Below are 27,979 nucleotides of genomic sequence, written 5' to 3'. Positions count from 1 at the left end.
GCCGGAGTTTAAGAGAAACAAGATGAACTTGGAAATTCTCGGACACACTTTGCATTTCAGAAGCGCGTTGGACTCGGAGCAGGGGACGCCGTAAGAAATGGGGTGATGAGGAGAGAGAATGAGCTGAGAGCAAGGTAGGGTCTCAAATCCCGGGGAGCGGGGGGAGGAAGGGGAGTTATGGTTTGGGGGTGTCACCTATCCCAATGTTTCTCAACCTCTTCAATACCAGGGTCTGGCTTGCTGCCTTCCTAAACCATGTCAGGGAGATCTTAGGGACCGGCACCAGTCCACGCAGCAGTCATTGAGAAACACTGACCTCTCCCACATCGATGGCCTTAAGGAGAAGAAAAATGCCTCCTTTCTCCCTCTGGCCCCAACCTAGCTCCAGAAAAGCCAGGAACATACTTTAAATGCAGCCGGTCTGATTCGGATCTCCCTCACCCGGTGCCACTCGAATGACTTTAAAGGGGTTACTCTGATTTACACCAGGCTCAGGGTCAGTTTGTTCATGGTGGTTTTTAAAAAAAAGGCAGGAGGGGAGGGTTAAGCATTAGGCATTAAACATCTGCCCCCCGCCCTGCCCAGGCACCTGATGAGGTGGAGAACAAGCACCACGCCGACTACTGGTCTTTGGAACATTTCCACCAGCTGTATTTTGAACCTTCAAAATCTGGGGCAAAAATCTTGAATGGAAATTTTGATTTAAAAGAAAACAAGGGGGGGGGTTATGAAAATGTGAAATTCCACACTCCTCCCCCCGCCTACCATTGCCTTTAAAAATCAAATCACAGGCCTGTCTGTTCTGCACGTACTTATAGATGAGCCTGCTGAGCCTGGGGAAGGAGTTTTGTTCTTCTGCCCTTCCTCAGAAATCACCCCACCACTGTTCTGAAGAACGCTTTCTGCCCTCTTTGCCCTCCACCCCAGAGGTGGCTGCAGCATATAGGTGGTGGGATCCTTAGGATTCAAAGGCGCTATGGAACGTCAGACAGGGGCTTATAGAGAAAAGGGCCTGCTTCACTCAGGATGAAAGAATCGTTTTCTTTTATCCAGAATCAGGCCGGCATTCACCTCGTTTGCAGTTGCAGTCGTTGACCCAGCATGGTGCTCCACCCAGCTTAACATCTCAAGAGAAATCCCAGCTATGGAACACTTCACTGGGGTAGGACAGGCCTCTCTGCAGTATCTGGGCACTGCCACATGCATACCCGAAATCTGCACTTTCTTCCGTAGCCAAAGGGGCCACCTGTCTGCTCCTCTAGCACCTGTGTCCTAGCCCGGACACCTCGCTGCCCTTCCTGTACTGCTGCTGGTTTGTTACCTTGAGGCAGGTTATGAAACTGGGATTTGCAAACGCATTCCAGTGGGATTTGGGTTCCTAGCTCCCTTGGGTCCCTTTCAAATCCCAGCCTGACCCAGTGAGCGAAACGAACCCCATTGGGCCTCCCCTTCTGTTGTTTTGGGCTGGGTCCCTGCTTCATTCTGGGGCAGAGCTGTGACGCTAAAATGGTCTCGCTTCAGGCCTCGGAGAGCAATCCTCAGCGGTCCATTTGAACTCTGTTAAAAGGTGTAGCTGAGATGCCAGCACAGCCTGGCGACGAAAGGGCTAACGCCAGTGGGGTCACATGCCCCCTTATCCCACCGGGATGAGACCTGTCCCTGTGTCTTCAGCTCCCCCCCACCCCCTCTGGAAGGCTGGCTCAGCCTGCTCCCCATGGAATCAAGCTGGGTCCCCTCTGCGGCTGGACACAGGATCCGCTCACCAGTCAGGGCCCCTGGTGCTGCAGCGTGGGTGGGACTCAGCGGGGCAGGGATTAGCAGCAGCAGGGGTGAGAGAGCTGGAGGTCTCGGCAAGCTGGGCAGCGGGCTGGGGGCTCCACAGCTGCTCAGGTTGGAGAGACCCCAGGCAGCAGGAGCAGCCTCTGTCTGGGCCTATTAATGCTATTTCAGTGAGTCCCTGCCGGAGCCCAGAGCCCTTCTCAGACTGGGGCCGGTTCGTGGGTCTGACTTCACTGCTCCAGTCCCTTCCCCTCTCGCTCAGGGCGGATGGAGGACGTGGGCTCCCCACACACAACAAAGCCGCCTGGCTCCTGTCGTCCAGCCAAGCCATCGAGCAGCAGGCAGCTGAGTGTCCAGCATTTCGCTCAGCTTGAGCGCGCATCAGTTCCCTGACTCCAGCCCAGCTTCCACCAGGCAGGTCACAGACACCCACTTCCCTTAACCCTGTGGGAGGCAGGGTCAGGGCCTGATCCTGACCTCGTGCCAGTCACCGGAGGTGCTGCAGCGAGATCCAGCTGTTCGACTCCATCCACTAGGAGACACGGGCCGGGCACAGGGCTTGGAGCCCAATCCAGTGTAACAACTTCCCCTCTTCCCTTTGGCTGGGCCACCCGCTCCAGCTGTGAGCACTCACCCATCGGCGGCGTTGCCAGTGTCTGCCGGCCAACAATCTGCGCCGGCCCGAGCCCGTCTAAAAAGTCACTGAATTGGCTCTCGGCTCCCAGCCGGGTCATGGGGAAAATGAATCTGAGATAAGGGGGAGGGGGGGGGGTGAGAGAGGAGAAGGGACAGTACGGGTGAGACAAGCCCCCAGGAAGCACTGGATTTCCCAGCCAATAATTCATTGCACAGAGATAATGTGCCTTGCACGAGGATCTCAAAGCACTGAGCCAACATGAATTAACCAAACCTCCCTGACCATTTCCTGACAGTGGCGTCAGCTGCGGAACGGACCCTCCCGGGGCACGGGTAGGGTACCCACCGCATACGGATTAGACACGCGGCTGGACAAAGCACAGGAGAATCTACAGAGAACAACCCTGCCCCAAGTCGACCGGCGCTACCTCCAATTTCTACAGGACCCTGTGAACTCGGCACGAGGAAATTCCAGACTGGTCTGACACTCTATGCCCAGGGATCTGGGGTGCTTGAAAGCCAGGCAGGCATCACCCCAAAGGGTTGTGGGGCTCCGTCAGAGAGCATTGGCTTGATACTGGTAGGCACCGATGACAGCCAGGACTGAGAGCTCTGGCTCCGCACGCCACCTGGGGGCCCAGTGGCTCGGTCTATTTGGGGCACCAGGAGAGCTGACATTAGCCCTGCTCTTAAGCTGTGCCCGTGGGAGTGGGAGAGCAGCAGAGCCGCCATCATCCTCTCCCAGCGAGGAGAGCGGCCTTGGGGCATTACATGCTTCCTCCAACCCCCTGGGAGAGACCGAGTGCCTCCTCTGGAAGGAGAAGTGCAGCTGGGCTTCTGCACCTCGCTGGATCAGTCTGGCTGCTAGGATTGCGCCCTGCTCCCCTCCCCCCCGGTGCCAGGCAGTAAAGGGCCGGTCGCCCCGTGCTCTGGGCCTTACGTGCCATCGGAGCTATTACTGTTGGTGCTGCCGTCGGTCGATTCCCGGCTGCCCTGCCGGGTGACCCTGTTCCTCATCTCCACAGCGATGCCGGTTTCCGTGCTCCGCCGGATGTTACTGCGCAGCTTCTTTGGGCCGCCGTCTGGAAACAAACACACAGATAAGCCAGGCTGGGAAGTACAGAAACTCCCCCCTCCCGGACAGCAAGATGGCAGAGAGCCATCAGCACCGTGCTCCCTGCACCCCCATCCTCCTCCTTCACGGGTTGATGGTACATGGCCATGCAACGTGACATCACCCTACTGGGACAGGCAACCCAGGCGGTGTCATGAGGAATGTCGTGTCTAGTGGTTAGAGCAAGAGCCTAGCAAGATAGAATTCCTGGGTTCTATCTGCAGCTCTGTCATCGACCTTGGGCAAGTCACTACCCCCTCTGTGCCTCAGTTTCCCCATCTCTAAAGTGAGGAGGACCAGAGCCCCCTCTGAGGTGGGGTTTAGGGTTAATTGATTGCATCAGAGCTCAATGTACTTGGCAAAGTAGCAGATGGCTCTTTGCAGCAGGGACTGCGTTTGTACAGTGCTGGAGCCTGGAGGTGCGACTGTAATGCAGCTCTGCTCCTCCGGCCCAAGGGAACTGCACGGCAAAACAGTAACGCTCATTTGGGCAGGAGTCCAAGCTTCCTCGGAGGCTCCTCCCAGACTGGAATGCGCTCCCCCAGCAACCAGGAACCACCGCAGATCTCACCACCACCTACTCCTAGAGCAACCTGCCTTTGCTGCTCCCAGCAAACAAATAACAATTGTCATTTAAAAAAACAAAAACAAAACAAAAACACATGCAATTTCCCCCTAGGAAGGAAACAACGAACAAATCAACCACATGCGGCAGATGCTCGTCCCTTCTCTCGCTGCACTGCCAGAGCCTAGGGCGCTCAAATGCCATGGAGAGGAACAGAGTATAGAAACTCGAATAGAGTCAAGTAACTGAGGGCCAGGGGCACAGCGGGATTAAACAAAAGGACTGAGTGTTTCTATGGCTAACGAGAGTATCCACAGGTACATTCAAGGGGTAAAAACAAGTTGTTGGAAGGGATGTGAACATCCTGCTTGGGGGCATTGGCCAGTCTCTGCCAGATGGGCCTTAGAAAAGAGCTTCTCCTGGGGACAGATTAGCACAGAATTATCCACCAGGGGCTTCTTGTGCCTCGTATTAGGAGGTGTGTGGTAAGCAAGATGCGAGAAGTAATTCTTCCACTCTACTCAGCACGGGTAAGGCCTCGGCTAGCAGCTCTGGGCCCCGCACTTTGGGAATGACCTGGACAAATTGGAGAAAGTCCAGAGGAGAGCAACAAAAATGATGAAAGGTCTGGAAAACATGACCTCCGAGGAAAGATTGGGTCTTTTTAGTCCGGAGAAGAGAAGATGGGGGTGGGGAGGAGGAGACACACGTTAACAGTCTTTATGTATGGAAAAGGTTGCTCTGAAGAGGAGGGTGATAAATTATTCTTCTTATCCCCTGAGGATGGGACAAGAAGCAATGAGCTTAAATTGCAGCAAGGGAGGTTTAGGTTGGACGTTAGGAAAAAATTCCTGACTGTCACGGTAGTTAAGAGCTGGAACAAATTCCCTAGGGAGATGGTGGAATCTCCCTCTCTGGAGGTTTTTAAGAACAAGTTAAAGCAGCACCTGTCAGGGATGGGCAGATACTACTTAGTCCTGCCTCAGCGCAGTTGGCCGGACTAGATGATTTCTCAAGGTCTGTTCCAGACCTGCATTTCTATCATTCCTCCAAAGCAGCTGGCACTGGGCAATCAGCAGGAGATGGAATTCACTGCCAGGAGCCCCCAGTCGCTTGGCTGGCTGGTGGAACGCAGCAGGTAATGTTGCCGAGGAGTGAAACCGGCAAACACTGGCTGCCATCTGCCTGTCCCTTCCCCAGCAGGGGAGCTGTAGCTCTCTGCCAGTTACATGATGGATAATGCTCCCCTGAAATACCACGCTCAAGCTGAGATGCTTCAGATCTGCTGTTTACTTGCCCTTTACAACTGACCTTTTCCTTCTCCGGGGGCGGCTGCTCTGTCCAATGGGAAACGCTCGCTGCCCTACAGACCCCAAGGGAGGGAGGCACTTTATAGCAGATGAAAGACTCAAAGAACTCCACGCAGCGAGAACCCCACCACGAGGTTCTGATCCCCATCTCCCGGCCCACTGCTCTTGGGCCTTTGATAAATTATTCACTGGGATTTATGCAACCTTTGCGCACACAAAAAAAAAAAAGCCATCCAGGCTGATTTTCATGTACTCCCTCGCCTCTTCACTGAGAAAGGTGTCGCTGCCTGAGCAAAGGTGAGCCCAGCACGGACCCCGTCAGCACCTGCCCTATCCCCACTGAGGCCCCTCCCTGTCTGAGCCCAGCACGGACCCTCCAGTCCCAGGGAGCCCCCTCCCTGTGTGCCAGTCAGTGAGCCCATCATTAACGAACTCCTCTCACCTAGTGCAATGAGCAGGAAACCCTGCCCCAGGTGTCTGTACTCCTGGCTCCAGTCACTAGAGCAGGGATTCCCAACGGTTTTCTTTCTGTGTCCCCCTTCTCCACCCCCCCATGCTATTAAAACTCCATGGCCCACCTGTGCCACAACAACTGTTTTTCTGCATATAAAAGCCAGGGCCAGCATAGGGGGTAGCAAGCCGGGCAATTGCCTGGGGCCACACGCCACAGGGGGCCCCGTGAAGCTACGGTGCTCAGGTTTTGGCTTCGGCCCCAGGTGGCTTTGGCTTTCTGCCCTGGGCCCCAGCAAATCTAACGCCGGTCCTGCTTGGCGGACCCCCTGAAACCTGCTCACGGCCCCCCAGGAGGCCCCGGACCCCTGGTTGAGAACCACTGCACTAGAATACACGCACTCTTCCTCCGATCTGTCTCCATCATAGACTGGCTTGCGAGTACATGTATGCACCAGGCAAGCCCGTGCTGTACTCTTCCTATGCCTGGTGGGCTTCATCCCTGAGGCACTCATCAGTCACTCTCTTGGTTTATTGACCAGAGGCTGAGCTAAGACCTCCAAACTCAGCTCACGTGTGACAACTCCACACAAGCCCAGTATCTACTCTGCACTTCCTGTGAGTCGAGCCCTGGGGAGTCTCATGGAAACTGATTGAGATTCCAAAATAAACGGGGCGATATTTAAATGCTCCCGACTCAGAGCACTGCTAGGAGCATCCTCCATGCACCTCGCAGCCGATCAAATGGACCCAGTTTGTCTCTGTGGAGATGTAGCCCTTTGGCTGCTGGGTTGAACCCCCTTTGCAGTTGATGGCTTCTCCCAACCCCCTGGAGTTTTATGGGGAACCTCCAAAAGTCCCCAGTTTGGTTCAGATGCTGCACTAAACTCCCAGAAACTTTGGCGTTGGGCAAAAGCCGATCTGGATCTAAACCAAATCGCTGGAGCCGGAGGGGTGTCCAAAATCATCTGAAATCCAGGTCTAAACTTTGCAAATGGTGAGTATAATGGGCTGAACTGAAAGCCCTGATCGAAATCCTGGTTGGGGGTGGGAGGCAGCGAGAGGAGGGTCAAGATCGAGATCCAGCAGCTGGAATTCGCATCAGAACAGCCTGTGCATGCCTGGCACTGACTACCCGTCTCTTTCGGTACACATGTGGCCCTGACACCCTCATCCCGGAGCATCACACAAACTACGAGCGCCTCTTCGCAAACCATCCGAGGGGCGGGGAAGGATTATCACCCCGTTGCACTGATGAGGGACTGAAGTGCTGAGACACAGGGCATCTGTGCAGAGCAGGGCTGCTCCAGTCCAGCCCCTGAACCCTAATCATGCAGAAGAGCAAAGACACCAAAACATGGGGGAACATTTCCCAGTCTCAGCAAAGGTTCAGATCCAGCTCGTAAATAAACAGACGTAGACGTTGGTTCCGGAGCCCGGTACCTTGCAAAATTCTACTTGCCCAGGGCTAGTAACTCCTTTTGATGGGCAAGTCAAATACCATTCAATATTCCACTGTCACCAAGGCAAAGGGCAGGTGAAGAGATTTTTATACCTGGGCTGCAATTTTGCAAGGCTGGAGAAGGGGACTGTTATCGGACCCAGGTCCCCCCACCAGCACTGAATATGGGAGAATCTTGCTCCCTGGATGACAGTTTTATTTTATTTTGAGAAGAAGCAAAGGTAGAGCCAGTTCTCCCCAGTAAACTCTTAAAGGAGGAGGGGAGTGAAACCCACTTCCTGCAGTGGGGCCAGAGCGGGAGATGGCAGAGGACACCCCAAAGAAGCCTGGAGTTGATTTCATCTCCGCCCCCCCCTTCCCTTTCAGTTTGACTCTGCCTCAGTGCAGCATCTTCCTGGCGAGTGTTGCCATGGTAATTTTGTCTGCAATGCAGCGGGACCCCCTACAGCCAGCCCCAGAGTCTCCTCCCTGCTGGGCTATCGGAGCCACGCTCCCCACTGCTGGGATGGACTCGGGTTCGAGAGAGGCAGGAACACGGCTCGATTGGTGAAGCAAGAGAAAGGAGGAGCAAACTCATTGATGCCGCAGGGCCGGGAGCGCTGACTGTGCAGGCGGTGGCACCCCTCATTCGGAAGTGGATTTGGCTGGAGCCTTATCCAGCTCTGAGAGGCCGTCAGGCCGACATGGGAGCAGCCACCCAGAGGCTGCTTGCTCTGCTGTCCTTGCTCGGGCAGCTCGCTATCCAGAGGGTCACACGGGTGCTGGCAGGGACGCGCGGTCTGGAAAGGCTAGGCCCTGCATTTATGCCACAGTTCTTTTGACTTTGGCTGGGGGCAGGGGGGGCTCTTATCCTTTCATCTGGGGTGAAATTCACCCCAGCCCAGGGGGCAGGTGCCAAGCCTCTACCGCGGGCTTAGACAACCAGTGCATCCTTGCTTTGGTCCGCCGAGCTCAGCTGAGGCTCTTGATTCGTATTGTTTGCCAGAGACCGAGGGTGCTGGCTGGGGGAACACGCATGGCCGATTGCCTGCGTCATTCCTCCTGGCTCCCGCACCCCTGCCCTCTGCATGGGCAAGGCGGCATCGTACACACCCAGTGAGGTGTCCCGGGGTGGTGAGTCTTTTGCTGTCGTGGCAGCTGCTGGGCTGGGCTAAGCATCTAGCCGGCATAGCCCTATGCATGCTGGGATTCCTCTGTTACACTGTCCTGTTTCTCACTCCTCTACGCTCTTGGGAACTCAGGGAGCCCTAGAGAGCTGCCTCCTGTGCCCAGCTCACATGCTTGGCCCTCCTGCAGCTCGACAGCCATGAGCAATCAGCAGCCTGATGGGGCCACGAACCCTGAACGCGAGATGGAAGGAAGCGGGGTGTAGCAAAGCAGGCAACTGGGAATCCTGGGTCCCTCCACTGACTCGGCACATGACCCAGGGTAAGTCACTGCACCGCCCCAGGACTCAGTTTCCCCATCTGTATCCTGGGGATGGTTGTACCTTCCTACCCCACGGGGAGGTAGTGAGCGCTGAACTCCTTGGGTGGAAAATGCTACAGGGGAGCGAAGAGTCTGACGCAGCCTCCCTTACTCGCAGGGAACAGCCCCGTTATGACCAATGGATTATCCACCTGCGTCAGTGCATTTCAGAGTGGGGCAGGAACACCACAAAGCAAAACGACCTCCGAGGAACGGCTGGAACCTCCGGGAGAAAAGGCAGGGGAGCCAAGCGACGCTTCGTCTCAGCGCGACGTGCACATCCGCTGTTCTTCTGCCACAAAACCAGCCATGTCCCATGACCTATCGGGCAGCCCTGCACCCAGGCCGCCAGCCGAGCTGGTGGGGGGTGGGGGGGTGCCCCTACTGGGCGAGGGAGGAGAGTCGTGCTTCTGTTAACGGGAAGCGTAGCGAGCTGGCCGAAGGTCCGGGAGACTCTGGTTTTACTGCAGAGGGGTTACAAGGCCTTAGCGGAGAGGAGTAGGGGAACGGGAAGGTGGGTGGGAGGATCGGTGGCCAGAAGATGTCACTGGGTTGTAGAATTGTAAGCTAGAGAGAGGAACATCAGGGTTTGGCTCTGCTGGAGCCTCCTGAGCGCAGACCCAGAGGGCAGGGGGAGGCTTGAGCCCCTGAGCTGCACCCGAGCCGCCATTTTTAGGCTCGCTAACCTGAGCCGAGTTAGCACAAGTCTGGCTACCCATCCTGGGAGGCTCGCTGCCAGCTGCAGACAAAGCCTCAGACTCCCAGGCCCCATATTCTGCTGGCACAAATGGGGTTACGTCGGCAGGGAATTTGATCTCCAACTGTGGGGACTCCTCGCTGCCCAAACCTCAGGAGAAGGGGCAGGAAAGGTGGAGGGGAGAGAGAGAGAGAGCCAGGGAGAGCGAGACCCGGCAAAAGAAAAATCAAGGCAGCCGGGTGGGGTTAATCGAGAGCAAGCCAGATGAAGCTGTGGAGTCAGAAAGCCAGGCCAGGCCAGGCTCCCACAGCCCCTAGTGCTCCCCGATTATTTCTGATCAGCATTTTACATGCATTTCCCCCCACCACCTTCATGTGCCAGTCACAGGTTGCCATGGCAACCCTTCCCCCCTCCCGCCAACCCCCCCGAGCTGGTTCATGCTCTGCCTTCCCCGCGCTGATGCTAATTCGCTCTGGCATCCCTCAGCCACCCGCAGGGTCGGCCAGTGATTCATCAGGCACCTGGGCCCCTGCCCCAGCCAGGGGAGAAAAGTACATGGGGAGGCTGGGGGGGCTGCAAAGCTGCCTCTTTGGCAAGCAAAGGGGGGCCCCTCCCTGGGGGCAAGAGGCCATGGCTGTGTGGCCACCCAAGGGGTGCAAGGTGGAGCATCCGTGGGGCTGAATTTGACTCTGACCTCAGTGAAACCAGTGAGTGCATGGCGGGGAGGGGGGTGACCCTTAGCCTGTTCTGAGCTGGGCTCCAGTTACTCAGAGCCAGTGAGAGAGAACCAGGCCCACGGACACGTGGACAGTTCTGTGTGTTGAGCAAATGAAAACCAATACACCCTCCTCCATCTCGCTGCCCATCTGTCTGTCCCCACAAGACACACAGCCCCACACCCCACCACATGAATTTTATGCACCTTTCATCCGAGTCTCAAAGCTCTTCATAAACAGGTGCAAACCAAGCCTCGCACTCTCTCTGAGAAACAGATTGGTACCACTGTGCCCCTTTTACAGATGGGGAAACTGAGGCACTAAGTGGGGATGTGATTTGCCCAAGGCCACACTGTGAGTCAGTAGCAGAGCCTGGAATAGAACCTGTAGCATCCTTCGTAGTAGAGAAGAGACAGGATGTGGTTGTAATGATTATACGTCAGGATTTGGTTCTGCTGGAGCCACCTGAGCGCAGACCCAGAGGGCAGGGGGAAGCCTGAGCTTATAGGTGCCTCTCAGCAGAGGCTGCTGGACACAGACAGACCAGTGGTGCTTTCTGGTCTTCTATTTCCCAGGCTGACATGCTCAGCCTGAGCTGCCTGGAGCCACCACACAGGGTCTCCTAAACCTGGTCACAGCAGAACCCTGGCTCCTACTCCGCTCTTTAGACCATGCTCCCATCCATATTTTGAACCATTACTATGTGTATCTATACAAGTAAAGATAATAATCGGGCCAAACCAGTTTCATGCTTCAGGGCCTGCAGTGAGTGCTGCCAGGGTCAGGAAGGAACCTGCCCTCCCCCTCGTCCCCACCATATACTGCATTGCACCACTGGCCAGATGCATTATGGGACTAGGAGTGGAAAGAGGTTGTTTCCTCTTTTGTTTTCCTCTAAAGCGCAAGGCATTGGCCGATGTCAGAAGCAGGAAAGTAGATGAGACACTGGGCTGATCTGATATGGCAGTGCCTGTATGCCGATAATTCATGATTCAGCTCCCTTGACTAGACAATAAATGTAGGCCTGTGTCCACATACCACCTGCCCACAAACAATCTGCATCACCCACTCACTGGGAAAGTGCCAGCCACTGTCTAGGGGGGAGAAAACGGCTCACAGGGGGCCAGGCCCGCCCCAAACCCTGCAGGGGCTGAAAGGAGAGGCCTCCGGGTGGGAATAATAAAGCACAGCAGCTTCTCTTGTCTTGCCCTAGTGGATGGGGCACTAGCCTGGACATCAGGAGACCCGAGTTCTCCACCTCCTCCCCAGCAGCACAACGGGGCCCTGATCTTGAGGGAGGCTTCTAGGCATGACTGAAATACAAATAATACCCGGAGGGAAGCCTGGAAGAGCAGCTGGGTCCTGCTATCTTAACAGAGGGGCCTCCCCTTAGCTGGACAAAGACAAATGGGGTTTCCTGGCCATCTCTCTCCTGCAAGCTGAGGCGGACCTGGATGTGACAAGTCCCTTTGGTGGGGATGAACTCAGCCTGTACCTGGGGCTTTTGGTTCCTTTTTTTTTTTTGTCTGGAGTGAGACGGGCAGCTTTGATAAATTGCTCTCTACGCTTTCTCCAGCCCCCTTATCATTGTATATGAGCACCTCACTCTCTCTAATGGACTGAGGCTCACCACGCCCCTGTGAGGTACGACAGTGCTATTCTCCCCAATGACTGATTGGGAACAGAGTCCAACCGACTTGTCTAGGATCCCACAGCAAGTCTGGAAGAATAAGCAACTGACCCTAGTCCCAGTCCAACACTCCGACCACTAGCCCATCCTTCCCTTCTAAATAAATGCACCCCAGGCCGAGGCCTTAGTGAGGCCCCATGTGTCTGGTCTTTCTTAGAGGTACAGCTTGGTGACAGTTTTCAACTCAAACATTTTTCTGACCATTTAAAAAAAGGCCTTTTTTAATATGTATGGGGGGATGGGATGAAATATTTGTGAAAAAAAATATTTTCCTTTGAAATATTCTGATTTTTGACCCCCAAAATCCAGTTTTTCCATTCAAAAGATGGAAAGTTTCTATGAACAAAACTGGAAAAACAGGGAAAATCTTTCATTTAAAAAGTTGTCTCTGGAAATACTCACTCTCTACGGACTAGCTGTAATATGAAGTGAGGCCAACTTTCTTTTTTAACTTGGGTACCCAACGTTAGGCTCCTCACTCCAGATGTAGGCACCTAAATAAAAGTGAACTGACTTTCAGAGGTGCCGATCACCCACAAATCCCACAGGCATCAATAGGAAGCTAGAGGTTCCTCCCTAAAATGAGTAGGGCATTGAGTAATGGGGTATGCTTGCCTTTTAAGGCAACATGGGGAAGTCTCGGGGCCAGGTTACCATGTTTCAGGAATTCTGGGGCACGCAGAGGCCAAGGGAACAACAGAGGCAGATGCTGGGAGAGAGGAAATGATCCAGCGATAACAGTTGGCATCTGGGGAAAAAAAGAGGCCACTGTTCCTTTTAGGGCCCAGGACTATAAGCCTTTTAGTGTGGGGTGGGGCAAGGCTTCTTTCTCTCTTAGCCAATCAGGGCAAGTTCTGGGAAGCAGCGTGGTATATAATCTGCCTGTTCCCCTTATGGTGGGGGAGAGAATTGCTGGCTACTTTCTTCTGAGCCAGGAGACGGAGTCCAGACCAATTTGGTCTCAAGCCATGGAGGAACCCTAGAAAGCTGCAGCCCTGCCGAGGTACCCGGGGAAAAAAAGGACCCTTTGTTATGAAGGTTTTTGTTTCAAGTTTTCTTTATTTGAAAGACTTTGCTTCCAGATCAGGCAGAGCTGGGCAGAAGTAACTTAAAGAGCCAGCTGAGTTGCAGGCTGCTAGACTGTAAACAGGCAGGTTCAGAATCATTGGCCTTGCTTTTATGTTTGTGGTATGAACCCCCTGCTCCCTGATGCCCCTGAAATTCATTGGGGAGGAGGCAGTGGGATGGATAAAGCTGCGGAAGGGGACTTGGGGGTTCTGTTTAATTAGTTAGAGCTCCTATGTGCAAACAAAGGCAGGAGGACACTCTCTTTCCTAGTCCACCTGTTGCTATTCTGGCATTTGAAACATTTCCAGCCCCGACTGGTAAATTTCATTACCCATAATTATCTCCCTTGAAGTATAGGGGAGGCTTGGTGCCTGTGATACAGTAATGGCATCATATATACTCAGGGATGTGACACTAATTGATCAACTAAATCTCCCTTTCTCCATTCAATTACATCCTGGCTAGAGCCAAGTGTCAGAAGGGTCAGAACGCGATGGCAGTGGGATGGATGGCAAGGAATCGAATGGAAGAGAAAGGCAGCCAGGAACTGCCATTCCCAACAACTTGATTTCTGTTTAGTGTGTGTTTGGAGATGCGCCATGGCTGCTGCCTGGAATGGATCACATTTGTCCTACGAACTTAGGGCCAGGGCTTGCACCCTTACTCACATGGGTTAGTACATACACACAGCAGCCACGAGCGAGTGCTAGCCACTATGAGCAATGGGATGCAGGAACTCATCTTCATTCTTTGAGGGTCTATTTCATTTTGTTTTAATCTAAGCAGTTTTTAAGCAGAATTGGGCTAAGAAACAGACAAAACTGACTAAAAGGCCTCAGCCTGGGTTATGTGCTGAAGTTTCATAGATTTTTTTTTATGGCTCTCAGGGATCATTTATGATCATCTAGTCAGCCATTCTGCACCACCCAGCCTGGAGAATTTCCCCCAGTAAATAGGGGAAGAGAAATCCCTCAATTACAGCTCAGTGGTTCATCAGGAGGGACTTGGGCTACTCATACTGCACATATTCAAAACTAGACTTAAGATTTGGACTCTCAAACCCCTGTGGTCAGGGGGTCAGTTTAGGAGCCTGGCTGAGCTGGGGAATTACTAACGAGAGAGAACGTTTCCTCACTACGGTTGCAAGATCAAACCCAGCCCAGGCTGGAGAGTAAAAGTTGTTGCTGTCAGACTCTCCCCCTTATCTGAAATGAGTTGCTAGGATCTCAATCTAGCTCCAAGAATTCCTGTTGCAAAACTCCAGTGGCTCCTTTTCTTGGCAATCTCAGCAGAGGAGGAAAGGATTCAATAGGTTTGTTTCCTCTCTCAGCCATAAACAGCCCCAATTTTTTTTTCAGCCTCTTCCTAGGCAAGTCTTGCCCATTCATGATGCCCAACCTGAATTGTCCTCTGTTTCTGCCATAGCATTTCTGAGAGTGATCAGTGCAGAACATAGGTTCTCCAGCTGTGTGCATCCCACCAAGCCTACTTCCCCCGGCCTCATTACTAGATTTGAGATTTGCCCTGTCAAACAAGCAGAGGGAGCATGGCCTGATGGTTAGAGAACTAGCCTAGGATTTGGGAGATCTAGGTTCACGTCCATACTCTGACACAGACTTCCTGTAAATAACCTTGGCCAAGTCACTCAGTCTCTCAGATAATGGCCCTGCCCTACTGCACAGAGGTGCTATGAGGATAACTGCATTAAGAGTTGTGAAGTGCTCAGAAAGATTAAAGCTTTTGATTATCAACAGAGCCAGTTATACTATTAGGATGCCATTAAAGGCATCCATGGCCCTCCTCCCCGCAATTTCTTGCACCCTCAGGGCTTAAAGGAAAAACCCTAGCAGCAGGGTGTGGTGTAGAGAACTTGGAGTGCTGGTGAAAGGTGCTGAATCAACACCCCTGGATAGTGACGTCTTCTCTCCCGCCCAGAGCAGGTAAAGCACAGGCAGCAGGAGTGAAACGACTCCTCAGCCTTCAGTGTGCCTCCACCCTGCCCAGGAGGCCAGGCCATTCTCCATGGCCCTTGGCTCCTCTGAAGCTACCAATCAGGGGGCTCAAGATAGTGCCAGGTGTGGCGTGGTTTTCTGATGTGGGCGCTGGACTGAGCCCAGACAGTGGTGGTTTCTAATAGACAGCTCCCTGGATGTTAGGGGAGGAAACCACGACAACCGAGCTCCTGTTAATCACAGTCAAGCCTGGGACTTTTAGGTTTTCTTGTAAAGGAATTTCGGGCCAGGTTCTCAGTGAAGAGATTTCCCTGCGGGAGGGGATAGAAGCAAGAGATTGTAGGGGTGGGGAAGGGAGTGAGGTCTGCCAGGCAGGCAGGGATCTAGTGCCCCACAGAGATTGTGTGCATGCCTGGGACACACCAGGACAAATAGGCCAGGTGCCAACAGTATGATCCTGCTGTCTAGGTTGGTTGTTAGCCTTCTTGGCAACAAGGGCACACTGGCTAACAGCATTCTGGGCTGTATAAGTAGGGGCATTGCCAGCAGATCAAGGGACGTGATCATTCCCCTCTATTCAGCATTGGTGAGGCCTCATCTGGATACTGTGTCCAGTTTTGGGCCCCACACTACAAGAAGGATGTGGAAAAATTGGAGAGAGTCCAGCGGAGGGCAACAAAAATGATTAGGGGGCTGGAGCACATGATTTATGAGGAGAAGCTGAGGGAACTGGGATTGTTTAGTCTGCAGAAGGGAAGAATTAGGGGGGGATTTGATAGCTGCTTTCAACTACCTGAAAGGGGGTTCCACAGATGATGGATCTAGACTGTTCTCATGGTACCAGGTGATAGAACAAGGAGTAATGGTTTCAAGTTGCAGTGGGGGAGGTCTAGGTTGGATATGAGGAAAAACTATTTCACTAGGAGAGTGGTGAAGCACTGGAATGGGTTCCCTAGGGAGGTGGTAGAATCTCCTTCCTTAGAGGTTTTTAAGGTCAGGCTTGACAAAGCCCTGGCTGGGATGATTTAGTTGGGGATTGGCCCTGCTTTGAGCAGGGGGTTGGACTAGATACCTCCTGAGGTCCCTTCCAACCCTGAGATTCTACGATTAGCCTCCCACTGGTGACCCCCTCTGCACATGGGCCCCACCAACCCAACCCTACGTGCACTCTTCCTAGGGAGCAGGGCCTGGCTCCATAAGCCTAAATACTTGTAAGGATCTGGACCTAGATTCCAGCAGCCCTCTGGGAAGCTCTCTATAGTAGAGCCTGCAAGCACCTCCACCTGCCTCACTCGCTGAGCCTTGTGTGTCAGAGTCTTGTCCATGGTGCTGAAAACTGCAGTGTGCTCATGGGCCTCAGTGTGAACTCTCCCACCTTGCTCCTGCAGCGGGCAGGCCTGTTCTGGACCAGTAGAAACTGGTCCCTTTGAAGGAGCAGGCCTGTTGGGAAAGGTCTGGCTCTCCTGGAGCACACCCACGCCCGGTCTGTTTACTGACTTTCATGGTCAGTTGCAGCTTTTTTTCCATCTCTGACAACGACCTTGCAGAGCCCATCTGTGAAATGGGGCCTGCTATACAGGAAGGGTGGTGTGTGCATATCCCTGGTTCAGAGCGACCCGTTTAGAAGGCTCCCGTAGTGAATTGTCTGCCAAAGTTGCAAGCGCATCCATTCTGCATTCAAGAGACCCATATTTAGGCACACAAAGCCGGTGACTGTGGCAGGAATTCACCCCCGAATGAGGGGCCAGGACAAGGTCTATGCACCATTTCAGTCCCCCCTCAAAATAGGGATTGTAGAGGGGTGGGGGTTAAGTGGTGCTGATGCTGTGTGCTGTCTCTCTGTTCTATGGGTGCAGCACAGATGCACTGACAAACTTTGCAGTTTAGGACATCAGTGAAAAATTGGTCCCAACCCTACTTATTTTGGGAATGGGGGCTGCCTTTAGAGTCAATTGCTTCCAGACCATTTGTTCTGTTGCATGGATTAGCCTGTCTCTCACTCAGTCCTAGGGGACCCGAGAAGAACTGGATTCTGTTGTCTCTGGGTGGAGTTTTGCCCAGCTTTGTTTTTTTGGATGCTCTTTGCTTAGCTTTCTGGGATAATTATAACCCTTCAGAAACATCTCAGAAGTGCAAGGCTCTAAATTAACTCCTTCTCCCTATATAACACACTTTACTGAACCACGAAATGCCAACGAGAACCAAAATTAAAAAGCAATAACTCAGAGAAAATGCCTGGGCTAAAATGGGCTCCCCAGCTTTTTTTAAAAGATCTATTTCAAGCACTTAAAAATTCCCACAGCCAGAATATTTGACTCGTTCTTTCTCTGAATTAGCATCTTCCTCCTACTAGCACGTTTTATATTAAGATTTCATGGAGAAACAATTGCAACTGGATGCAGAGAACCAGATCCTCAGCAATTTACTCAGGGCTTATGCTGACAAAACTCCCACTGAATTCTACAGGGTTGTCCCACTCTCAGAGGCACAAATCTCAGGATTTGGCCTAAAATTTAGCTGAGTCATTTGGTCAAGGGGTTCCAATTTGCAGCATAAACTCTACCCATCTCCTAATGCTCCATAGCAATTTCATAGGCAATTTGCCTCTGCACAGGAATTTTAAAGCACTTTGGAGAAGTCAGCTTTAATTATGGGGCACAAAACTCTTCCGAGCAACCTGAATAGTGCTCTTTGGACTAGGAGTTGGCCTTTACTCTGTCTGTACAGAGCCTAGAACAGCAGTTCCCAACCGGGGATACATTCCCCCCCTGGGGGTACAGAGAGGTCTTCCATGGGCTCCGTCAGCTCATCTAGATATTTGCCTAGTTTTACAACAGGCTACATAAAAAGCACTTGAGGAGTCAGTACAAACTAAAATTTCATGCAGGCAATAACTTGTTTATACTGCTCCATTTACTGAAATGGAAGTACAATATTTATATTCCAATTGATTTATTTGATAATTATACAGTAAAAAAAAGGAATCGTGCGCTGTGACACATTTGTATTTTTATGTCTGATTTTTGTAAGCAAGTGCTTTTTAAGTGAGGTGACACTTGGGAGTACACAAAACAAATCAGACTCCTGAAGGGGTACAGTTGTCTGGAAAAGGTGAGAGCCACTGGAGCCCTGATCCCACTTAGATGACATAACCTGGTCTGCACCTTCCCCGGCCTTTTACCAAAATAGCTAGACCAATGCCGCGACTAGCATGGATGCAATTGTGCTGTTATAAAGATGCCTTATATTGGTACATTTAGGGGAACAGCCTATATCAGTAGAAGGCACCTCTCTGCCGGCACAACTATATTCACCTGCGGAGAGCTACCGCGTTAGCTATACTCAGCTAGTTACAACATTTGTGTGTAACCATAACTCGAAGCCTCCAACGATCCCCAGCTTGGTTTTAATACCAAGAAAGGTCAGGGTTCCAGACCTTCCCGACACTGGATCTGTCTACATCACCATGTGGTTTTAAAAACCAATGATCTGCATGTAGTCTCCATTCAGTGTCCCACAGCTGGAAGGAGAGGCCATTTGGGCTGATTTATCACAATCTTTAATGCAAGTGGGAAGTTTAATTTCATTTCTTTCCCAGTGTAGGTTCTGAAAGGGTTTTGGGGAAATGCCCCTAGTTTCCTCCATCCAATTCAATCCTCTGACCTTTCATTTCAAGCTCACTTGCGATGGATCAAGGAAGTGGGGCTACTAATGATGGTGCTGAGGGGCGAGAGGGGGTGTCAAACTTTCAAAAGAGCCTAACGGTCTGATCTCCAAAGGTACTTAGGCACCTACATTGTTCTCCATAGGAGTTGGGTGCCTAAATACCTTGGAGGAGCAGGACCGTAGGACCCATTTTCAAAAGTGACTTAGGCATTCAGGAACCTAAATTTCTCTGAAAGTCAGTTTAGGCTCCTAAATCACTTTGGGGAAGGCACAAAGGGCAGTTGGACACCTCAGTGCTACTGAAAATCAATGGGAGGTTGGTGTCCCACCTACATCTGTGACCAGGGACATCTTCCCCTTAGGCACTCTGAAAATTTTACCCCTTGTCTCATGCGATGGGATTGGAGCAGAAGGGACGAGTGCCCTGATCCAGAACACACTGATGTACATGGACCGATTTCCATTTGCTTCAATGGGGTTTGGATCAGGCTCTAAGACGCTGGACTGAGAATGTCCCCAGAATCCTCGGTTCCCACCACGCGTGTCTCCGCCCTTGGCAAGGACAGGCGCCAAAGCCTCAGCGGTGACCAAGAGGAAACGGTGTGTTTTGTCCGTTCTCCAGCATCCCTCCTGCCTCGCCCCCATGGATACAGTGACCGAGGTCAGAGGGGATGGAACAGAGCAGGATTTCCCCTCATTAACCGCGTAGCAGTTGAGCACCCTTCTGGCAGAGGGAGGGAAGGGCAGGTGGCTTGGGCATGTGCTAGCCATAACGACAGCTTTGCTTGCATGCCCTGCGCCAGCAGCTGATCCCGAGCTGGGCAGTGCCCAGTGCAGTGCTGCCACGAAGGATAAACAGGGAGCTGGGCAGGGAGCTCCCATCCCCTCCAGCGAGCACAAACCTCCCGCTCTTACCGGGCTGGTTGAGTTGCAGGGTGCTCTTGCTCCATTGGGACAGCCCCACGATAGCCACCATCTTGGCCCCGAGGCTCGAGCGCCTCTTCTTGTTGGAGGTGATGCTGGCCGAGTCTGGGTTGCCTCCACTGCTCTTCTCGACGTTGTACATCTCGCCGCTGATGCTGGAGCTGCGAACCACATTTTTAGCCGAGGAGGAACTCGTCTCCCCGTTAAACATGGTCAGCTAGTCGCTCTCCGTCCTGGGAGCTCCTGGGCGGGCTCAGCTGCAGGGAGAGGAAAAGGAGACAAAGGGGGAAAGTCTGTTATTCGCTCTCCACTCACGCGGCAGCCGGGTCATTCCCGAGTACAGGGGATGGGAGGCTGCAGCCCGGGGGCATCCCCCCCAGTCTGTTTGGAGGAAATACACCTGACTGTGCAAAGAAAAATCAGTTACGCTGGCCGAGGGGTGTCCGCTCGGATCAGGAGAGCGACATCAGCACGACACAGCTCGGAAGGGAGCGGGAGCGTCATCTCGGATGTACAAAAAAACCTGCATGGTGCAGCCTCGTTTCGCAGGAAACGCTTCTGGATCTTCATGGCCCAGAACTGGGAACAGGCATCGCCGCAGCACTGTCTTAGGGTTCCAGCCGAGCCCAGGCCCCACTGTGCTGCTGTAGCGTCTCTGAGAGACGGTCCCTGCCCCAGAGAGCTCGGTCTGAACAGACAAGTAACGGGGGTTGCTCTCCCTGGCCCACAGCTGCCGAGCTGAGGCACAGAGATGAAGCGACTGGCCTGTGGCCACAGGGCTTCTGTGGCAGAGCAGGGAACTGAACCCAGGTCTGAGTCCCAGCCCTGAGCCTTCACCACATGACCAGCCTGCCTCTCTGGGAAAGTCAGAGGCTCCCAAATACCAAGTGTCCCAGGCCAATTATCAAGTGGTATTGGGCCAAGGTTGGAGTATCCCCTGCAGCCCATGTCAAGGCTGCCAGAGCAGCCATGCCGGGGAGGCGAGTCCCATGGGTAGCATACAAAGGGAAGCTTATGGCCTCCCAGCACAGCCTAGCAGGGAGCAGGAACCACAGCAAAGACAAGGGTGGAGCCCCTGCGGCCTTTGCCCCCGGCATAGGGGCTACAGCTGCTAGTCCAGCTCATAGGCTCGAAACGGAGTTGGGGCTGTGCTTTGGCCGAGCATTTTCGGCAGGTGGGGGAAGTGGGATGAGATTTTTTGCCTCTTAACTTCCCTACAGCTGCCCCCCAACACGCTCTGGCTTAGGTTTAAGGGCACAGTGTGAATCTGCCCCCCACCTGCCACAGCTCAGGGCGTTCTGATCCCGTCACCTTCAGTGTCACAGCTGTGCAGAGTGGGGTGGGAGGCCTGGCACTGGCTGGAGGAGCCTGCACAGGGTTCGCAGGGGGTGGGCGAGGGGCTGTGTGCATGTGTGTGTGAGAGCTCGCTTAGCCGCAGCAGCTTTGCGACAGAAATTGTCGGGGGAGAATGAAAACCTGCAATACGGGGAAGTGGCTTTCGCAGGCGCTTTCAGTGAGAACCGCCAGCCCCGCGCCAAGTACAGCTTGGCTTGTTACCAGGCTGGGCCCCCGCACCCCAGGGGGACGAAGCTGGGGCACCGGCAAAGGCTCACGGAGGCTGTAAACAAGAAATCCCCAGGCTCAGAGTTTACCTCAGTGCAGCCTCTATATTTGTCATTTGAGCAAGCAGCAAAACCAAGGCTGTGACAACTAGTCCTCCCCAACGGCCTCTTGTAATCTTCCTGAACCCCCACCCCACCCCAGATTCTGCTGTTAACCCAGAGTCCTGGCCCAACTGCATCCTGCTTCGTGTCTGCAACACTTCCCAACCCCCCGCCCAAAAAAAGGTGTAGTTTATTGTGCACTGATAAAACAGTAGCCTTGTTCCACCCCAGAAGTGGCTACATTTCAGTAGGACAGGAAGCAACTCCTGTGTGCGCACTTGTGGGATGCATGAAGGTTTTGCTAATGGGTCTTTTGGGGAGGTGGGGAGCTCTGGTCTGACAACTGTATTTGCAGGGAGCTATGATTGACTGAAGTGTGTTGTGAAGCCTTGTGCATAAGTCCCCACCCCTGCGTCTCAGCTGGGTCTTTGCTCCTGGCTTAACACAAATGGACACTGCAAAGGCAGGTGTGACCTGCCGCTGCTGTGCTGTTCATAGAGAGCTGATGGGGAAACCGCTTCCTTCCACTTCACAGCCTGCGAGTTCCAGCCCCGTCTCTCTGAGCCCTCTTCAGGCCCGCGTGGGCGGACAGAATTCAGTAATCAGGGAGGATCCTGAGGCAGGGTGGCGTAGAAATGTGAGCCTTTCATCTCTGGTGACTTGGGCACCGCTCCACTGCCTTACATCACAGGGGAAACGAGCACCGTTGTCGTCTTGGACTAGCCCCCGGAGGGCTGCCCACAGCACACCCCCGCAGGAATTCATACTTGGGAGCGGTCTGGGGCTGGAATAGCAAAGGCTGCCACGCGGCTGAGTAAGGGGCATGGCCAGGGAGGAGCCTAGTACTGGAATCGCAGATGGGCTACAGGTCAGGCATGAGGTGCATTGGCAGAGCTGGGAGGGGGGAGCTGGAACAGCAGGGGGCTACAGGTCATGACTGAAGGACATCAGTGGAGCTTGAGGGGGTAGGGGAGAGACCTTCCCGGATAACTGCTGGCTCAAGTCAATTCCTCACTTTCATAAGTACCACCAAAGGTCAGAGAGGAAGGAGGTAGGAAATGGCAGAGACTGGCTTTAATTATCAAGACCAGACCTACACACACATAAAACAAAAAAAACAGGAGTCCTTGTGGCACCTTAGAGACTAACAAATTTATTTGGGCATAAGCTTTCATGGGCTAAAACCCACTTCATTGGTGCATCTGATGAAGTGGGCTGTAGCCCACGGAAGCTTATGCCCAAATAAATTTGTTAGTCTCAACGTGCCACAAGGACTCCTGTTCTTTTTGCTGATACAGACTAACATGGCTGCTACTCTGAAACACATAAAATAATGACACCCTCCCCTCCAACCCTCTACCACATACAGACTCCAATTACTGCTTTAAAATGCAATCATCTTGCTTTTCTAAAAATCCCCTCTGTGTGTACGTGCTTTAATATTTCTGTGACAAATGCCATTTACCAGACACCGTTAAATCTAATCCATGCTGGGCTGATGAGCTAAGCCAGCCCTAGTGCTCAAACCAGCTGACAGCGTTCAGTGGCTCTGAGCTAGGTGAAGTCATGGGGGGACGGATAATATGAGTATATGTGCACGACAGCTTTAACTGAGGCCCTGATCCTGCAGAGTCCCAGTGAAGTCAACAGGAATAACCTGAGTTCAGGAGCCAGCCCATGCAGATCTGACTGCAGGATTGGGGCCCACAGTTTCGGTGCAGTTTGCAATAGGACCCGCCGGTTTCAGCAGCTCAGAGCTTTCTGGGAATTAAAAATTACTCTCCAGGCTGTAACTTTCCGTGTTGGAACTTGGCCTGAAAGAGAATCTTATCAAAGTTCAAGGAAAATCCTTTTGGCCATTTCTGAACTGTCACTGGGGTGTAGGAGGATGAAGGGGGGTTGGATTACAGTTATCCAAAGACTATTTTTGTTTCATTAAAGACTGGAAGGATGGTTTTGTGGTTAAGACACTAGACTGGAACTCAGGAGACCTGAGTTAAACTGCTGGCTCTGCCACAGACTCCCTGTGTGACCACGGGTGAGTCATTTAATCACTTTGGGTCTCGTTTTCCCCATCTGTAAATCAGAGACGATAGGTGCTTTTGAAAATTTTACTTAAGTGACTTAGGAGTCTAAATCCCACACTAAAACTTTGGCTCCTAAATCACTTTTGAAAGTGGAACTTATGCACAATTATTGGGTAAAGCTTTGAAAAGTACCTTTCTCCCATCACTTGTCTGTGTGGTCTGTGAGCTTTTTGAGGCTGTGTGTTTACTGTGCCGAGCACGGGGGAGCTTCAGGATGCTACTGTGACATATTGATTTGTGAATTGCTCAAATCCTGATAACTTGAAATGTTGCATACAGCCAGCCTTCAAAGAAAAAACCTCATTACACAGTGGTAATTGATTTAATGGGTCTTTGCACAGGTGCAGTGAACATCTTTGCTGGTTTAATTAACTTTTGGAGCTGCAATCACAAAGACGGGCATGCATCCACAAGGAGAATGGCATATCTTAGGTCAAATGCTGCTCTTATTTACACTGGAGAAACGATGCCTTCCACAGAGTGACCCTTCCTCACGCTGTTGTAAATAGGATCAGGATCTGGGCCACGGTGTTTCTAGAAAATCACTAACTTACCACTGAGCTGAGAACACTTGGGGGCTACAGTGTTGATACTGCAGCAAACTAAGAAAGAACGGCAGGATTGGTCCCAAAGCTTGGAGCTTTGCTTTGCACTCCAGTACAGATCTTGTTACCACCCCTCTGAGTGGTCTCAGATGTCTGCAGTCTTGCAGCCCAATTTCCCATTAGAGGAGAAATCAGTGTTTGTAGTGAAACCTGTTTATTCACCCTATATGCACCAGTCCTTGGACAGAGATGGTCACAAACAGCATGCAGGCAACTCCCTCATCCACCAGTCTCAGCCCAATACCAATGTCTAGTTCCCAGGGACCAACTCTGTCCCCAGAGAATCAACTCCAGTTAGACAGATAAAGGCAGAGAGCAAACTCACGCCTTGCTGCTTGCAACTGCCCCACCCCCCATAGCATGTCTCCCAAGACTGAGCAGTGCTCACACCTCAGCAAAAAGAACCTGTAAGACAATGTTACAGCGCCACCTGGGGATTCCCACCACAATAATTGTAAGTCGTGGTAAAAGGGAGCGAGTGAGAGCTCAGGAATCCACAAAGTGGTGCTACTTAGGAATGTGACGTTATGGTTGCAAGCCCAGACCCAAACCTGTCCCGTTCACACCCAGGGACCTACCCCTTGAGTTGGAGCAGACAGATCAGGCTGGTTATTATGTGAGTTCATTGGGCAGAAACTACACCCCTTAATTTCTCTCCTGGGGGTGAAGTTCCTCCCTGGGCAGAGGACTAGGCACTTGGTCCCAGCACCATTTCTGTCCCCCTCTGAGTCCTCAGAATAGACTTGTGTCGTGCGTAGACCTTGTTCTGGCCCTTCTGCACACAGGTGAATTTCACCCCAAACTCACTTTCCACTGGTGAAAGGTGCCACACAAACAGCCCTGGAGACTAATGTCCTTGTTCTCTCCAGAACGGGCACAACATAGGCACCTTTCCCAGCCCCCACACTGCCCCCTATTTTGGAAGATTTGCATCTATGGGGCAAAGAGGAGTGCATTGTTTCTAAAGCTCACTCCTTCCTGGGCCTCCCCCAGGGGGGAGGGCTGGTTTTTGTGGTGCGATCTCATTTCCAATAGGTTCATCCACATTAGGAGGTTGTGGAATTTGGTCACCCCCAACAGGACGGGGGACTCTATCTTGGGAAGCAGTGACTCTGAAAAAAGACTGAGAGATCATAGTGGATAATCAGCTGAACGTGAGTTCCTGGGGTAACCTTGTACCCGAAAGGGCTATAGAACCAAGGTATAACCAGATCCAATGGCTGCAAGTTGAAGGCAAATTAGGCCCACATTTTTGACACGGGTAGTTAACTACTGGGACAGTTTACCATGAGCTGGGTTGGGTTCCCAATCCCTGGCCATTTTTAGATCCAGATCTGACATTTTTCTAAAATCTGCTTTAGTTCAAACAGGAGTTAATTCAGGGAAGTCCTACCGTCTGTGCTATACAGGAGGGCAGATGAGACGATCACAGTGGCTCCTTCTGGCTTTATACCCCTAGGAATCTAGTCTGACATGGCTCCTTATCTTACATCTTACTAATCCCCTAAACCATCCAGCTTCCCTCGGAGGTTTACAAAGGTGGGGTCAGTATCTTACAGATAAGGAAACTGAGGCACAGATTGGGGCAGTGATACGCCCACAATGATGCAGCAAAGACAGTGGCAGACCTGGGAAGAAAACTCAGGTCTCCTGATTCCCAGCCCAAGATCCTATCCCCAATGCCAGGCTGCCTTCAGCCCTCATTCCTAGCCTGGCTTTCCATTCACAAAGCAGTGGGGCTTGAGTAAGGTATGAAATGGCTGCCAGGTATCCTAATGGATATTTCTCTTCCGCCCCATGAATATTTAAACTCCTAGGGGATGGAAGCATCCATCTTCCAGGGAAAGGTAAATTATTAACTCCCTGCCAAGTGAAGCCACTTTATAATAATAGAGAGAAGCAGCGTCTGGAAAAATGTTTTGCTTTCAAGAGAAGCAGCCGCAAATGGGAAAGGATGAAAGCGACTGGTTATGCCGGCGAGCAGAGAGATACAGGTGCCCCCGGACCCAGTCGCGCTCTATCCCAGTTCCACAGATCTACCAGGAGCAGCTGTATTTTTTTAAGCTGCAGTTTCATCCACGGTGAGCTGATTTAATGTCCACTGCCAGCATTTGATTTTCTCAGCAACTTTCTTTGTTTTCCTTTGAGGAGCTGACGCAGTCTGTTGCGGGGGAGCAGTACAATAACCTGGCTTGGCTGGGGCAGGGGCGAACCGCTCGGGAATGATGGGAAGTGAGCGTCATGGACTCCACGGACTGATTCACTAGTGCCCTGCACCTTGTGTTGGCATTTATATCCATGGGGGTAAAATGCTACCAAACCAGCGTGCCTGGGGCTTCGCCCCGCTTTGTGCTGGTGTGAATGATGAGACCAGGTGCAGGGCAAGGGCGAAGCAGCAGTTAGGGATTTTAATTATTTCTGTGCCTGGGGCTGGGGAAAGGTTTAAATTTAAAGTAACAATCTTGCTTCAATTTACACCCTCTAATTACTTTATCTCCTATATACTGGGGGCCTATTAATCCCAGTTACATAGTCCGTGAATAAATGGACCAGACCCTCAGCAGACCTGTATTGTGGTCGGATTAGACACTTACTTTACAGGACAAACTCAGAAGCAAACAAACCACCCTGCCCCCCCCACCCCCCTCCAGATCCAGGTGCCAAATTATCCAAATTTATTCCAATTTATCCAGGCTCAGAGATTGAGTAAACAGTTCTGCTTTGCACCATCTCCCCACCCCATCTCTGCTACATAACTGAGCATTGCCAGTGGGTTTGCCAAAATGATGCCCACAACCCTCAGTTAGTGTCGACTGGCCTTGTTCCATTGAGGTAAACTGGCCTAGCTGGAGTGAAACCAGCGGAGGATCTGGCCCATGATTTCTCACTGTTAATTACACATCTGGAAGTGCATTGTCTGCAGTGCAGTATATGCTACCTCTGGGGTAAAATCCCCTATTTAATAGAAGGGAGATACCCAGGGCTCTCTTGGCCATTAGATTCCGAGGTGAGAGCAAGAGTCTGCACTTCAGATCCTCATTTGCAACGGGATATGCAGCATTACAAGCTGATGATCCTTTGGGCTGCACATGTGAAAAGGCAAAATCCCAGCAGAGGGAACGCTCCAGCCCCCTGCATTTGGCACAGGCACAGCTGCACCTGCTGGGTCCTGGGCACCTCATTGACCAGGAGCCTGACAAACTGGAGGGAATTCAGAGAACAGCATTTCAAAGCTGCATGAAAGCACTTAGACATCCATTCACCATTACAGTTAATGGGAACAGAGCATCCAAATCCCCTAATGCCTCAGAAATCTCTGCCTCAGCCATTGACAACTGACTGCACCAGTTTACACCCCACATAATGGTCCTGTGGGTTTTATAGCTGACTGATGTGGCAGCACAGTGCAGGGCTGAGGACAGCAGACTAGAGACAGGATTTCTGTGCCCAGCCCTGCCACTGATCTGCTGGGTGGCCTTAGGCACATCACTTCCCTTTTCCGTGCCTCAGTTTCCCCTCTCACCCCACAGCTGTCCAGCCTGTACAGTTTGTGCTGTTTGGGGCAGGAAAAGTCTCTTGCGATTGATCTGTGCGCACCCCAGTGGGCTCCCAATCTCATTTGGGGCCTGTAGGTTCTACTGTAATAGACACAGGATGGTCCAGAGGCTAGGGCACAAGCCTAGGACTTGGGAAGACCTTGGTTAAATTCCCAGCTCTGCCACGGACTTGGCCAAGTCACTTAGCCGTTCTGTGCCTCAGTTTCCCCATCTGTACTAGTATAGTATTGCTTCCCTTCTCCAGAGGCATAGAGGATAAATCCAATGAAGAGGGCGAGGTGCCCAGATACTGTGGGCATGGGAGCCAGGTAAATATTTTAGGTCAGCGTTTCTCAACCTTTCAGTACCAGGGGGCAGCTTGCTGCCTTCCTAAACTGTGTCAGGGCGATCTCAGGGATTGGCGCCGGTCCGTGGACCAGTTGTTCAGAAATGCTGCTTCAGAGAGATTCTTGGGCCCAGATCCACTTAGGCACCTAAGTCTGAGATTTGGGTGCCATTGGGATCCACAAAGCTTCCACATAACTGGTGCCTAAACTCATTCAGCGCTTACATTTCCGCTCTCAAAGTTCC

At 52.3% G+C, this 27,979-nt stretch overlaps 1 protein-coding gene across 1 annotated transcript in view; it reads right to left on the bottom strand.

Annotated features, from left to right (window-relative positions):
• RIMS3 (regulating synaptic membrane exocytosis 3) overlaps positions 1-27,979 on the bottom strand; it is a 42,146-nt gene that overhangs the window by 5,311 nt on the left and 8,856 nt on the right. Inside the window, exons 2-4 of the mRNA XM_044998137.1 lie at positions 19,488-19,753; positions 3,356-3,497; positions 2,414-2,526 (exon numbers count right to left, since the gene is read on the bottom strand). Of these exons, the coding sequence (XP_044854072.1) occupies positions 2,414-2,526; positions 3,356-3,497; positions 19,488-19,707 (475 nt within the window). The 5' untranslated portion in view covers positions 19,708-19,753. The remainder of the gene's footprint in view (positions 1-2,413; positions 2,527-3,355; positions 3,498-19,487; positions 19,754-27,979) is intronic.

This window comes from Mauremys mutica, chromosome 23 (genome assembly GCF_020497125.1).
Source record: "Mauremys mutica isolate MM-2020 ecotype Southern chromosome 23, ASM2049712v1, whole genome shotgun sequence".
NCBI classification, from domain to species: Eukaryota; Metazoa; Chordata; order Testudines; family Geoemydidae; genus Mauremys; species Mauremys mutica.
This window is presented reverse-complemented; position numbering and strand designations above follow the sequence as displayed.